The sequence below is a fragment of the Sander lucioperca genome, chromosome 5 (assembly GCF_008315115.2).
Source record: "Sander lucioperca isolate FBNREF2018 chromosome 5, SLUC_FBN_1.2, whole genome shotgun sequence".
NCBI classification, from domain to species: Eukaryota; Metazoa; Chordata; class Actinopteri; order Perciformes; family Percidae; genus Sander; species Sander lucioperca.
Genome location: NC_050177.1, coordinates 31147566 through 31162107, shown reverse-complemented (window position 1 = coordinate 31162107; position 14542 = coordinate 31147566). Strand labels below are relative to the sequence as shown.

At 38.9% G+C, this 14542-nt stretch overlaps 2 protein-coding genes across 2 annotated transcripts in view; both read left to right on the top strand.

Annotated features, from left to right (window-relative positions):
• LOC116054954 (NACHT, LRR and PYD domains-containing protein 12-like) overlaps positions 1 to 6726 on the top strand; it is a 752812-nt gene extending 746086 nt beyond the window's left edge. The window contains exons 11-13 of the mRNA XM_036001613.1: positions 477 to 650; positions 2212 to 2258; positions 5839 to 6726. Coding sequence (XP_035857506.1) covers positions 477 to 650; positions 2212 to 2258; positions 5839 to 6374 — 757 coding nt within the window. The 3' untranslated portion in view covers positions 6375 to 6726. The remainder of the gene's footprint in view (positions 1 to 476; positions 651 to 2211; positions 2259 to 5838) is intronic.
• LOC116034155 (receptor-interacting serine/threonine-protein kinase 3-like) overlaps positions 1 to 14542 on the top strand; it is a 412721-nt gene that overhangs the window by 16132 nt on the left and 382047 nt on the right. The window lies entirely within an intron of this gene.

The following is a 14542-nucleotide window of genomic DNA, read 5'->3' as shown; positions in this document are numbered from 1 at the left end:
GCAAAATAGGCTACATTTAGCATTCAGCTCTGAGCCTAAAATTAGTGACTCACTAATTACGCTGGGTTTGTACAGGCAGCTTCAACAACAGCAAGACAGAGCAATTAAATGCATTCCCAGTCAAAAATCGATACTAGCGTAAACCTACTTCCTTATCCAGCTGCTGCAATAAATATGCAGAGGAGGAGAAATCAGTCTCCACAAAATCAGCTGATTATTTATTTGTGCTTTAGAATGTAATCACTGCAAAATAATTATAAAATAAGGTTTATTTGTCTCTCTACTGGACAATGGAAATTTACAGTAGCTACACACCATTAGTTCTTGTCAAGTACAGCTGGACTGTAAAGCCCCGACCATTTCTAGCACTAAGTGTAATTTTTATGTATTGCTCCCGGGTTGTGGCCAGGTCGTACCTGAATTGTCATGACCGTGTGTGTGTGTGTGTGTGTGTGTGTGTGTGTGTGTGTGTGTAGTCTCTCAGGCTGTCTGATCTCAGAGGAAGGCTGTACTTCTCTGGCCTCAGCTCTGAGCTCTAACCCCTCCCATCTGAGAGAGCTGGACCTGAGCTACAATCATCCAGGAGACTCAGGAGTGAAGCTGCTTTCTACTTTACTGGAGAATCCAAACTGGAGACTGGACACTCTCAGGTATGGACGGATGAACACTTTTTTATTTTTTTTGTCACTAACTGAGAAACTCTCGTTCATGTTTAATGGAGGATCTAAGTGAAGGTGTATTACAGGGGTTCTCAATATTATAAACACATATACTGATTTTTACTCAAGGTCAAAAGTCCAGAATGATTTGATTGGCATTAACAAAACAAGATTTAATCAACTTGCACATCAATTTTATGCAACATACATTTAAGTTGAGTACCTAGAGTTTACTAAAAAGAAAGGTTTTGAGCAACTCATGTTAGCAGTTGTTGTTTACGCTATCCGCCATTTATCCAGTCAAAAATAGACGATCTCTGAATGCGAATGAATGGACTCCATAGGAGGAAATGTCATTCCTATGAGGCTCCTTTTTCAACTACAAGGTCAATATTGTGTTTCACTAACAATAAAACAACGAATTATCTGTGATTTTATATGGAACTAAGCTTTAGGAGCTTTCCATCTTTACTCTCCTCCCTCGACTATTTTTGACTGGCTCGACAGACGGCGACCGGAAGAACAACAGCTACAGTGAGTTGCTCAAAACCTTTCTTTTTAGTAAACTCTGGGTACACAAACAATGTTGTCAATGCTTTCGTTTTTCATTCAGGTATAGAGACCTTGGTCATACTTGGAGCAAAGTTTAATGTTGTGTCGAGCCTTCTTAGTATTTTAAAAATAGCTATTTTGAGGCTAGCATAAAAGTGCCCCTAGCACTCCCATTCAAACGGCCATTTGACCGAAAAACAAAAATATGGTAAATGTTAAAAGTGCCAAATCTGTCCTAAATATGCTTTTAAATGAAAGTTTGACTTGGGTACATTCACAAAAAGACCCTAGGTTGCATTTTGGCTAGAGTTACGCTTTAAGTTAGGAAAATAAGCAAAACCTTTTTATCCTATTTACATGTCATTTATTTAGACCATTTTACACACCAAACTAAATAAAACCCCTCCAAACCTCCAGCCTGTCAGTCTGTCACCAGGGCATAGAGAATGCTGTTTCAGAGTAAAGCCGCCTACACATGATAGGCGGCAAAACCGCTCTGCGGCGGGTGTTCCATTGATTTCCTACAGGGAGGGCGGTGGCGTCCAACTATGCACTGTGCTACCCCTGGCGTTGCACACGGCAGCTCAGATTTGCCGCTTTGTGCTGAGCTCAAAGTTCAAATTATTTCAACTTTGACCTAGTTGCCGCTGATCTTTCGAAGGTGCAACCAATGAGATAATGGCATGTCATTACCTAGCAATTGGACATAGCTTCCTTGCCACCCTCGATGACCTTTACCTGCACTGCGCTTTGCTCTCTGCGCTTTGCTCTCTGCGCCCTACCTAGCGGTGCACAGAGAGAAACTCATGTATCATGTGTAGGCGGCTTAAGTGTAACCACACCGTGACAGCTTTAGCAGCATTGCCCTGACTTTGACTTGAACTTGCTGCAGAGTCGACGTAATCTCACTCCATCTCATTTCACACTATGATGGTTAAACCTTGAAATTATCCACAGCCCTGGAGTATGATGTTCATTGTGACTTTGTTTCTTCCTGCAGGGTGGACCATGGTGGACCGCAGAGACTGAGACCTGGTCTGAGGAAGTGTGAGTGTGTTTTAAGTTTGCTCTAAGAGAACTCAGCTATGTGTTACACTAGTTTAACCCCTTCCTGGCACTGGAAGTATAATATAAGATGAGGGTACTTTCTATTTCAATGTTTTACTGAACAGAATGCTGAGTGCTTAGTAGTTGATGGTGAATTGGCTAAATCTCCCTTTACGTTTATTTTATTATTATAGACATAAGTAACTATAAAGAAATAATCAAGAAACAATAGCGCGGTGCTTCCACTGTTCAACTACCCAACACACTATGAGCTGTATCGGTATTTCCCCAGAAACAAATGTCAAGTATTTTAAATGTAAACCGTAGTAAAATGAAATGTTCAGGACAGCCAGGTAAAATGTATAACTCAAAGAAAGAAATGTATTCTACTATTCTGGTTTCTCATTCTGTGTTGTATTCAAATATTGTCTTAGTCTTTTTTTAAGATATCACTTTATGTTATACATAAACATCTTTACTGCTTTTACAGTCTCAAATAAATCTCTAAACAAGTGCTAATGCACTTAAAAATCTCTTAAAGAATGATTGCTACCAATACATTTCAAGTAAGTGTCCTCTAACCCTTTTTCACTTACATATGAAACTTTGGCAGTTGACTTAAATTTTACGAAGGTAAGTTACCCTTTAAAATAAAATAAAAGTCCTTTCTTTCTCTCACAAGAACACCCCCCTTACCACTAACCAGTTTAAGCTTTTTAAATGTTCCAAATGTAACAAAGCGCTTGAGTTTTTAACCTTTGGGGCTCATAAGTTGGTGCAATAAATCCTTAAATCCATTTTACACCAGACTGACTCAACTTTTTGAAAAACGAAACCCGAAACGAAAGTTGTTACATTTAACTATTTTAGAGGCTGTGGACGCTGTTTACTTCATTAATGTGTTTACTGTGTTAATGGACTGAGGATGGGAGGAGGAGTCGTTATTCGGTTTATAAGGCATGTGTCATATCCACTGCGCCATCACCACCCTACTCTACACATGAACTCGAGCATTGAGAACATTGTTTGTGTACACAGTAGTTTACTAAAAAGAAAGTTTTTGAATAACTCCCTTTAGCAGTTGGTTTCTCCGCTCGCTGCCATCTTGCCAGACAAAGAGTTGATCACTGAATGCAACGTAACAGGGAGGAGAGTAAAGATGGAAAGCTCATAAAGCTTAGTTCCATATAAATGCACGGATAATTTGTTGTTTTGTCGTTAGTGAAAAACAATATTGACCTTGTAGTTGAAAAAGGAGCCTCATATAAGAATGACATTTCCTCCTATGGAGTCTGTTCATTCACATTCGGAGATCAACACTTTTTCTTTTTTCACTTTTTTCTTAAAAGTGGTGCTTCCGTCCTAATTATGTTTTTAAACTAAAGTTTGACTCGGGCACATTCACAAAAAGACCCTAGGTTGCACTTTGGCGATAGTTACGCCTTAACGAAGAAGAAAACAGCCGAGTAGAGTCAACGAGCTGGATTGGATGGGAAAAAACGAAACACAGCACTGAACTGTTTCCTCCAACAACAAAGCACTCGCTCCTCTCTTTTCTTTCTCTCTCTCCTGTGAAATAAAGCTGCCTTCAAGAGCAGTCGGAAACGTCGAGATCTATAAAGTTCTGACGGAAAACAGTAGCTGTGAAATATAAAATCTACTTTGGGGTTTAAGAACACAACAGGATGTTACACAAATGGGCTGTTTCAGTGACACTCCCACTGAGGAGAATCTCCGGATCGCTTTGTTTCTTAACGAAGAAGAAAAACAGCCGAGTAAGGCAAAAATACAAGAGTAAAAGTTACAGTGCAGTATAAGAAATGAAACATTGAAGAGCAGTTAAAACAGTTAAATATATAAGAGCAGATAAAATAGGAATTTCTCTTTATATGCTTATATAGATTGTCATACAGTGTCAACAATGCAACTTCAGTATAAGAAATGAACAGTTATTTAAAGAAAGGCAACATCAAAAAGATAGGTCTTCAGCCCTGATTTAAAAGAACTGAGAGTTGCAGCAGACCTGCAGTTTTCTGGGAGTTTGTTCCAGATATGTGGAGCATAAAAACTAAACGCTGCTTCCCCCTGTTTAGTTCTGACTCTGTGAACAACAAGCAGACCTGTCCCAGACCACCTGAGAGGTCTGGGTGGTTCATACTGTAGTAGACTTGTCCCAGACGACCTGAGAGGTCTGGGTGGTTCATACTGTAGTAGCAGATCAGAAATGTATTTTGGCCCTAAACCGTTTAGTGATTTATAAACCAGCAAAATTATTTTGAAATCAATTCTTTGAGGCACTGGAGGCCAGTGTAGAGACTTCAGAACTGGAGTGATGTGATCCACTTTCTTGGTCTTAGTGAGGACTCGAGCAGCAGCGTTCTGAATCAGCTACAGCTGTCTGATTGATTTTTTAGGGAGACCTGTAAAGACACCGTTACAGTAGTCAAGTCTACTGAAGATAAAAGCATGAACAAGTTTTTCCAAATCCTGCTGAAACATAAGTCCTTTAACCCTTGATATATTTTTAAGGTGGTAATAGGCTGACTTTGTAATTGTCTTAATGTGGCTGTTAAAATTCAGGTCTGAGTCCATGACTACACCAAGATTTCTCAGTTGTTGGGGAGGCATTTTGTTGCTAATTCTCCCTTTTGCAGCTGTCCACGGCTGTGTTCTACTGAGTACAGGGGTTGAAGAGGCGCTCTGCCTGGATGGTAATGCAGGCCAGCCGTTCATCTCACAAGTCTTAGGGCGCTATGCCCTGCCCGTTAGTCGTCCTTCCCAGGAAAAGGATTTACTCTTAGGCTTTGCACCAAAAGAGTTCCAGGGAGGACTACCACTTGTTGATTTATTACCTATTACCACAGCCCTCCTGTTTGTCCATAGTCTTGCTGGTGCTAGTTAGCCATGTGTTGCCATGCTTTTGTCCATTGTTTTGGGTCAATGGTAAAGTGGTCTGATTTCCTCATGATCCGTTCACTTCCAGGTTTACTTCTAACCGGCAAATTTTGGTTTCAGAACTGCAATCTTCTGAAGGAGTTTGTAGTAGTGCTCCATGGAGAAGGGAGGCATCTTGCTGCTAATTAGTTTTAGCTACAGTCACTTTAGGACAGGCTTGAGCTATTGGTAGGCCACGCTCATGCAGAATAATGTTGAAATATGGCAATAGCCTACTATGTCTACAAAAAATGTATAGTCCAGTGATATATAAGTATCCAAGTATAAAGTGAACATCAGCTAATAGCAGTTTTAGAAAGCAGATGGTTCAGAGCTGCTTTGTGCTGCAGTAGAAGAAGATGTGACAGTTTTATTAGTGAGACTTTATTCAGTTCATGTTTCTAGATTTGGATCATCAGCTGACATCATCGGGTCAACACGAGGACAAGAAGCTGAACATTGTTGACATGTTGACTCTCATGTTCACTAACTGTTCATGTTGTTAGAACTGGATTGTTAAACATCACTCACAGCTGAATATGAAATGAACGTTTGAATGATTTTCTTTCAGTTATTGTCAGTGAAGTTGTTAATAAATCATCAGATGATAACCTGCAGCTGTATTGTGTCTTGTTCTCTCCATCAGATGTCTGTGAACTGGAACTGGACACAAACACAGTAAACAGAAAACTCAAACTGTCTGACAACAACAGGAAGGTGACACATGTGGAGGAGGTTCAGTCATATCCTGATCATCAAGACAGATTTGACTTCTGGGGTCAGCTGCTGTGTAGAAATGGTCTGACTGGTCGCTGTTACTGGGAGGTCGAGAGGAGAGGAGTGGTTCATATATCAGTGAGTTGCAGAGGAATCAGAAGGAAAGGAGACAGTGATGACTGTTTATTTGGAAAGAATGATCATTCCTGGAGTCTGTACTGCTCTGATGAACGTGGTTACTACGTCTGTCACAATAAGAAACACACATCCATCTCCTCCTCCTCTGTCTCTAACAGAGTAGCAGTGTATGTGGACGTTACTGCTGGCTCTCTGTCCTTCTACACAGTCTCCTCTGACTCACTGATCCACCTCTACACCTTCAACACCACATTCACTCAACCTCTTTATCCTGGGTTTGTGCTCTGGCCTGGTTCCTCAGTGTCTCTGTGTCCTCTGCAGGACTGAGAGTCTCTCCTGTGGACAGAAACACTGACTGAAGATCAGCTGCTGAAATCAAAGTTCAGTCTGTTCACCATCACACACACTCTGCACTGTGAAGCAGATCTGAGACTCAAACACAAAAACATTCATCTGATTTCATCTCTGGGATTATCAACATTTGAACTGTTGGACTAAAAACACTTGATATGTAACATTTAAAAAATAATCAACTGTTATTGGTTACTATTATGTCCTTTATATTTGGAATCATATTGTAATATATTTAAAATTTGGAAAACAAATGGTTCTATAAACAATCATCATATAGTCTAATGTTTCTAAATGCTTTTAATAAAATCTATACGTTTCATCTTGAGGGAGATCATTTGTTCATTTGATCATATCATGATTTCATCATCAGTTGACTCTCTTTACTCAGATTGATACCCCCCCCCCAATAATCAAAATCTATTTAACTCAGTGCAGCCTACTCCAAAAACCTATTATATTTCCTTTACATACATAAAGACATTTGCACCTTAAATTAATGCAGAAAAGGCACAAATTTGTTTTTGAACAATGTTGAACCCGAAGTTCCCCCCTTGCATTCACCATCATCAGTATTCAGCCTGAGGTGGATCTCCTCATGTTATTTTGCCTCACAAAGTCATAATTATGACTTTCCATGAGTATTTTATTAATGTTCCTAACACTTGATTCATTCTGTGTTGTTGTTAGTTTTCTCCTGTTGGTCTCTTTCATACTTTTGCTCAACTTGCTCATCAGTGTTGTGCATGAACGCGCTAAAAGAGCCTGTTCATTAAACCTTTTCAGACTGAAGGCTTTCAAAATCTATCATTTTAATCTTGTTGCACACCATAATAAGACTTGTGCCTAAGATAGAAAATATATAATCTTTCAGAACCTTCAAGGCTCCATAATTTCACACTCTGTAATGTACACAGTGAGTACTTTTACTTTGAATACTTCAAGTTAGTGCTAAGTAAGTATGTAGCCTACTTTGACTCAAGTAGACTTTCTAATGCAGGATCTTTACTTGTAACAGAGTATTTCTACACTGTGGTAGCCTATTGCTACTTTGACTTTAATCTTTAGTTTAGTTTGGTCACTTTTTATTTCACTTCTATTCTGCTCAACCTGAGGCAGATTATTTAGATGATTAAGACATGAACATGTGTCTTGTTTGCTCGCTCTCATCTTCTCTTCAGAAACAACCGTTCAAACACAAGCTAGGAGCTACGATCACTTTTTGGCAAGTGGAAACGTGCACTTTATGGATGTATTGCTTCTTAAAGAATGTATTTAAACTGGTTAAGTTCTTGTGGGCTATAATCTGTCAGATATAATTGAAATCCAGTATTTTTGAGTCAGAAACAACCTTTCAGTGTAAAGGTAGGGAATGCGATCACTTTTTGTCAGAACAGCAGAAGCGCGTGTCCCTCCAGGTGACTGATGGACAGACAGGTGCTGCTGTCGGTTCACTTTCCTTCTTCAGTTGTCGGATGGAAAGTTGGAGATGTTTCCAATCAGCAGAAATCAGCTGGGACAGCCAACCAACACACAAACTGGGAGTACAACCACTTTAATTAATGTTGACTTTGTGAATATTATATCTGATCTTTTAGCTTCAGTCTTCATCACAGACTCCAACAGTTTTGGACAGTACCGAAGCCAAGTGAATGTAACATCAATCTGAGCATCACAACTAACTGTTTTAGACACAGATATGGTGATAATAATGCTCCAAAATGCTGTCATATTTTTTTTTAAATCGTCACATTTTCTTAAGGGGGGGAGCCCTAAACCTCCTGCCAAATATGGTCACCCAAGTCTTTTCACCAACCTGGGGAAAAGTGCCCAGTGTTGTTAAACAGGAGGAATGTGAGGTACAACAACAGCCTGTCAACTGCTACTGTTGATTCTGCATCAAGCTGCACAGTTTGGACATGTGCAGCTAACTGACTGCAGCTGGAACATCTGGTGGAGCATCACAGCTGTCTAAAAACACGGACAGATGTTAATGACTGCTACACTTGATTATATCAATAATTCATAATCAAATAGCCTTGTGTGATGACAAAAACCAAAGTTTCTAAATGTCTGCCTTGTTTTCATTCCTGCAGAATGACTCCTCAACAATAACTCCCATCCCAATACTGACCTTACTTCCTTCACCTTTTAATGGTTCTGCTATTACCTTCTGCTTTGGTAGCACTAGGGTTACAACCTTTCTGCCTAATGTCTGTCTCATCTTATTGCTTTTCCCGTCTTTTATTCCTGTTGGCCAGTCAGACTCTTAAAGTTTGGATTTTAGTTCTCTTACAAGCCAGTAACTGACTCTCTGCAGATATGATAGTTTAGTCATTGTGGAACAAACAATCCTTCATGTACATAGACTCTTTGTCCCAAAATCTCTAAGGATTAATATTATTGTGAACAGCATTCCCACAATAATTATTGAAGCCATTTACTACATCATCCATATTATTAATATTCATATAATTATCAATAAAGTGATGGTGATAATTAAGTTGTTTAGAACCATTACCAATAACATTATTTAATATATTCCATAAACCTTTAATATTGTTTGTATTAATATCCAATAATTTTCTATAATATTCTTTCCTACACTACCTCATAATACTAGTTAGCTTATATTTATATTTCTTATACTTTGTTTCTACATATTTGGTTCTATTATGTATGAAATCCTTATATAGTAATTTTTTGCAGGCATTTTGTAATCCCTTTGTTAACCATGGTCTCTCTGAATATTTAAGTTTTCTATTGATTCGTTTAAATGGACAATTTTTATCGTACAACAATTTAAATAGCCTTAAGAAGATATCATACGCTTTATCAATGTTTTCTTCATTATACACCTTTTCCCCATTTTGATTTAGTAATTCATTTTTTAAAGCATTTATTGCCACTTATGTCCATACTTGTATGTACTCAAATTTAATCTCCTGCTTTTCTTTCTTATAGTCATTATCAAAAACTGTAAACACTGGTAGAGCTTAGATCTGGCCCAAAAAATCAAGCCCGACCCAACCCGAGCCCGTGCACGTTGTGTCCGAGACCGGCCCGGCCCGACACATTACAGACAGATTTCGACCCGACATTTTTTTTATACGTGGGCTGTTATAACTGACATTCTCAACTACAATTCAGAGTTGTTTGAACTACAGAAATCTGTTTAAAGTGATCTTAATGAATAATGCAACAAGAGCGAAGCATGTATACTGCGTTGTTTGTTAATTCAGAATTGAATGGATCGCAAATGGATCCGAATGAAGAAACGTAAAAAAATAGAACTCAACGCATTTCTCTGTGAGGGCTTGCCTCGCCCTCATGCTTGGAGAAGTAACAAAAGAGGACGTTGAAGGCTGACTATCATCTTTTCTGCCACGGCCTGCTTCATGTGTCTGCTCATCATCCAAGTCCCCGTTTATTTGCTGTCATAGGCGAGCAGCGTGCCGCACTTAATGCACTCGACAAAGCCGACACATATGTTGTCACTGCCCACGACTTGTTTAAAATTGTTCCATACCTCCGACTTTACTCCAAACTTCTTGCTCAAAGGTAATTCTCCTGTTTTTCTTTTTTTCTTTACATCCTCAAGCTCCATGTTGCACTTAAGCTACACCATACAGCCCAGCAGGCCTGGTGTGATGCTACACCATACAGCCCAGCAGACCCGGTGTGATGTGTGCGAGAAGAGGAGACTCGCGCATGGCACATGTTGCATTTTGTAACTGTAGTCCAACTTGTGTAACTTTTTGGACACATATGTTACTTTGGCCTAAATATAGCCCTAATGATTAAAAAAACAAAAACACAAATGCTTGATCAAGGGCCCGGCCCGGCCCGAGGATAGTGGCGGACAATAACGGCCTGGCTCGGGTCAGGCTCGGCCAGAGAAACTAAACTCTAATCCACTTATTGTGTATTTTCTGTAGTATTGGTAAATATGTTGTCAATCAACGTGGCACAGTGAGATGTAATCCTGCTGGGTCTAGTGATTTTTGGAAAGAGGCTTAAGCTGTACATTGTTACGATGTAGGGAATTAAAGGACCCAAATGCAGGGAGAGGCAGGCAGGCAGGCAGAAGAAAGTTGAAGATTTATTGATGAAAACACAAAAATGAACCAAGGGAGTCCTAAGAGAAGCAGCAGGCAAAAAACAATTCCAAAAAGAAGTCAACAGGCATCCAAAAAACCAAGGGAGTACAAAAACAGGAATAAGTAGGAAGCACAGAAACTGACGAGAGCTGACATTGGGAAACACGACCAGAATCAACACAAACTGATGGGGCAAGGACACAAAACGATCTGACAAGAGACAAAGGGAACAAAGAGGCTGAATACAAGAAGTAATGAGCAAACAATGAACAGGTGATACAACAGTTGAAACACATTAGGAGAGGCAGAGTAATCAAAAAAAGACAGGAAAACACAGGAAGTAAAACTAGACATAAACTCTTCAGTTGGTTTTGATTTGACATTGTGAACATTTCTTCCATCCACCCCTTGAATAGTTCAATATTGGAACCTGGTGCTCTATAGATACAGCTAACAATTACATTATTTTTCTTTTTGATGCAGATTTCAACTGTTAAACATTCTACTAAATTTCCTATTGCAGTTGTCATTCCCTCTACCACCTTTAAATTGAGGTTTTTGTCCACATACACAGCCACGCCTCCTCCAGTCTTGTTCTCCCTGTTCTTATAATTCAGTTCATAACCATCTAACTCAAAGTCCATACCTTTTTCAGGATTAACCCACGTTTCTGATATTGCAGTTATGTTAAACAGTTTTGTGAATAAATATTCCTTAATGTTGAGAACATTTGCATACAGACTTCTAGTGTTAAAATGAATAATTGATAGTTTCCGATCTGTGTTGATTGTCTTGTTGTACTGATCATCGGTGTAATAGCTGCAGTGGTCATTGATGTTAAAGAAGAAATTATTTTCTGGGTCGATATCGTGTTGATTATAACAAGTTTATAACACTGACAACACTGCAAGATACAACTAATATAAATGAATTAAAGACAATTGATATTCCTTCATATAATATACAACATCACATAATCTTTAGATTTAAAATAAAACATCTGGAACACACACACACACACACACACACACTCACACACACAGACATACACACACACACACTCACACACACAGACACACACACACACACACAGACACACAAACACACACACACACACACACACACACACACACACACTACACAGCAATTACAACTAGCTACACCCTGCGCTGTTACTACTATTTTTACAGAAAAAGTCTTAACATTGATAGCAGCTTGAATTGGAAGTGATAATAATAATAAACTTTAGTTAGTTTAGTTGTTGCTGGTGCTATCGGCGTCTTGTCTTCTGTCTGTAAATGTTAACCTGTATAATGTCTCGCCGTTTCCTGTTGCTCTGCCTTTTAAAACATCTCACCAAAGAAGAAGATGAAGAATGCCTTTACTTATCCCTTGAGGGGAAATTCACGATTTTCACTCTGTTAGTACAGTTGCACACAGGCCTGAATTACAAACATGCTCATACACTAATGGAGAGATGTCAAAGTGAGGGGGCTGCTCCAGACGTTCCCAGTTCACCTGTACTACCCGTGTGTCAAGGTCTTTGTCTAACCCTAATAGTCTCATGACGGCCAATGTAAAAACCAACCCACACAGAGAGTTGTGTGGAGCTGATAGTCTTAATTAGCTTTCTAACAACTCATTTGGCTTGAATGTAACGGACGTTCATTAATATAAAAAAATTACGCACTAAAGCTTTAATGACAGTTTAAGGTCATGTTAACACATAAAGCTAAATTGTTTCTTAAAATTTCATAATGACGCCTGCTATGACATTTTTATGACAGGTTATGTTGTTTAGGTTAATGTCAAGTTGTCATAACACAAACATTTCAAACAATGCTAACTTAGCATTAGTGTCATTATTTACCAAATAACTCTTAATTACAACCGTCATGAACATTGATAGACTCCTTCATTTGTCAGTCTTCTGCACACCCCTTCAAATAAAGTGTTACCAAATAAAGAACCTCTTCTGCCTCCTTCCTGTCTTTGCTAATTCTCTCTGCAGCTTACAGATTTTGGCCTTGCCCGGATTTCCTGCAGCGTCACATATGTTCCCAAGAACGGTGAACCACTAGGAGGGACGCTTAACTACATGCCACCAGAGGCATTTGAAGCATCATACAGACCTTCCAGATCCTTTGATATCTACAGGTACAAGAGCATCCAACCAGCACTTGAATAAAAGTGTTTTATTTATCATACAATAAATAATTACTGGAGACGGGATCACTCCAGCTGCCATGCTAACAAATGTTCAGTATTGACAGGAAGTCAAAATATCAGTCGCTTAGTCCTTTAACAGGAAAGGGAATTGTTTTCAGGTAGGAGGAATACTAATATGACTTCATGCACAGATTTCCTTATTGTCATTGAATATCCTCATTCTCACATGAGCATTAATTTACAGACGACAACAAACCCTTGCCATCAATCAACCAGGGTGTGATTGTTATGATATGGATAATAATCCTGACATGAAACTCTCTCTGTCTGTCTTTCAGTTATGCGATACTCCTTTGGTCCAGTATGACAGGGAAACAACCATATGAATGTAAGTGACTGTTGTGTCTTTAGCAGACCCTCCAGGATTTCAAGGCCTTTTTTTTCCATAAATCTTTTTATTAGATTTTTCGTTCACATATAACAACATTTGACACATACAATGCATCCAGGTAGTCTTGTTGGAAGGTAGCAAGAACCCTATCCTACACACCAATGGTAATTGTCAATATTATGTTATTTTAAGAACTAAATACAATGTTTTTTTATGATTATAAAGAGACGGAGTTTACCTTGTAATTGTGTAACTCTGTAATCGTGTTATTACATTATCTGGGTCACATGACATTGATGTAACAAAAGATGTATCATGGTATTTATTTGTTCAAAACGTGATACATAAATAAATTAGGGCTGTCAAAATAACGCATTCATTTCGGTTAATTAATCGGAGAAAAAATACGGAGATTAATCCATTCCATATTGATCGTTTTTTTTACTTTCTTAAAAAATTACCGGTTCAGGCACCGTTAAGGCACCGGCACCGTTTTAAAAGTATCACTTTAGCACTGGTATCGGAAAAAACCCAAACGATACTCAACCCTATTCCTGTAGCAATTTTGAATGTATTTCCTGAGCATATTAGGTCATATTGTTGATTGTTATGGCCATTACATGAACAGTGAAAATAATAATAAAAAAAAATACTTTAATGTCACTAATGCTGATTATTCATTGATTCATTTGAATTGAAATATTTAAAATACTTATACAGCAAAAATAATTCATTCATTAATTACAGAGTAATTAATTAGATTACATTTTTAATCAATTGACAGCCCTAAAATGAATGATGTTAGTTTGTTAATTAGAATTATTTCTGAGACAATTAATTGTAGTCAAATTTGGAATTTTACAGCTCTACTCAATGAAATTTACAACAGCAGGTGGCAGAGTTCTCCCATTTAGCAGGATTTAACCTGAACCTTTACATAAGCATCAGTCCAGACCGTCTATTCAGGTATTACCAAGGTCTCAAGGTCTCAGGGCCTGTGCAGAACAACTAACAGGGATTCTCACTGAGATCTTCAACATCTCCCTGACCCAAGCCATTGTCCCATCCTGCTGGAAATCCGCCATCATCATCCCAGTTCCAAAAACATCAGCTCGTAAAAGCCTGAACAATTTAGGCCAATCATACTCACACCAGTAGTAATGAAATGCCTGGAAAGGCTGGTTGACCAGCACATCAAGGCCTGCCTCCCACCATCATTTGACTCTCACCAGTTTGCCTATAGGGCAAACCGCTCTACTGAAGATGCCATCGACATCACCCTCCACTCAATGCTGAGCCACCTCAAACACCCAGGTAGCTATGTAAGGCTGCTCTTCATAGATTTTAGCTCAGCCTTCAACACAATAATCCCGGACATTCTGATTAAAAAAACTCTTTGGCTTCCTCTCCAACAGACCACAACAAGTGAGACTCAGCCACCATCTCTCCTCCCCCCTTACACTCAGCACTGGCTCCCCCCAAGG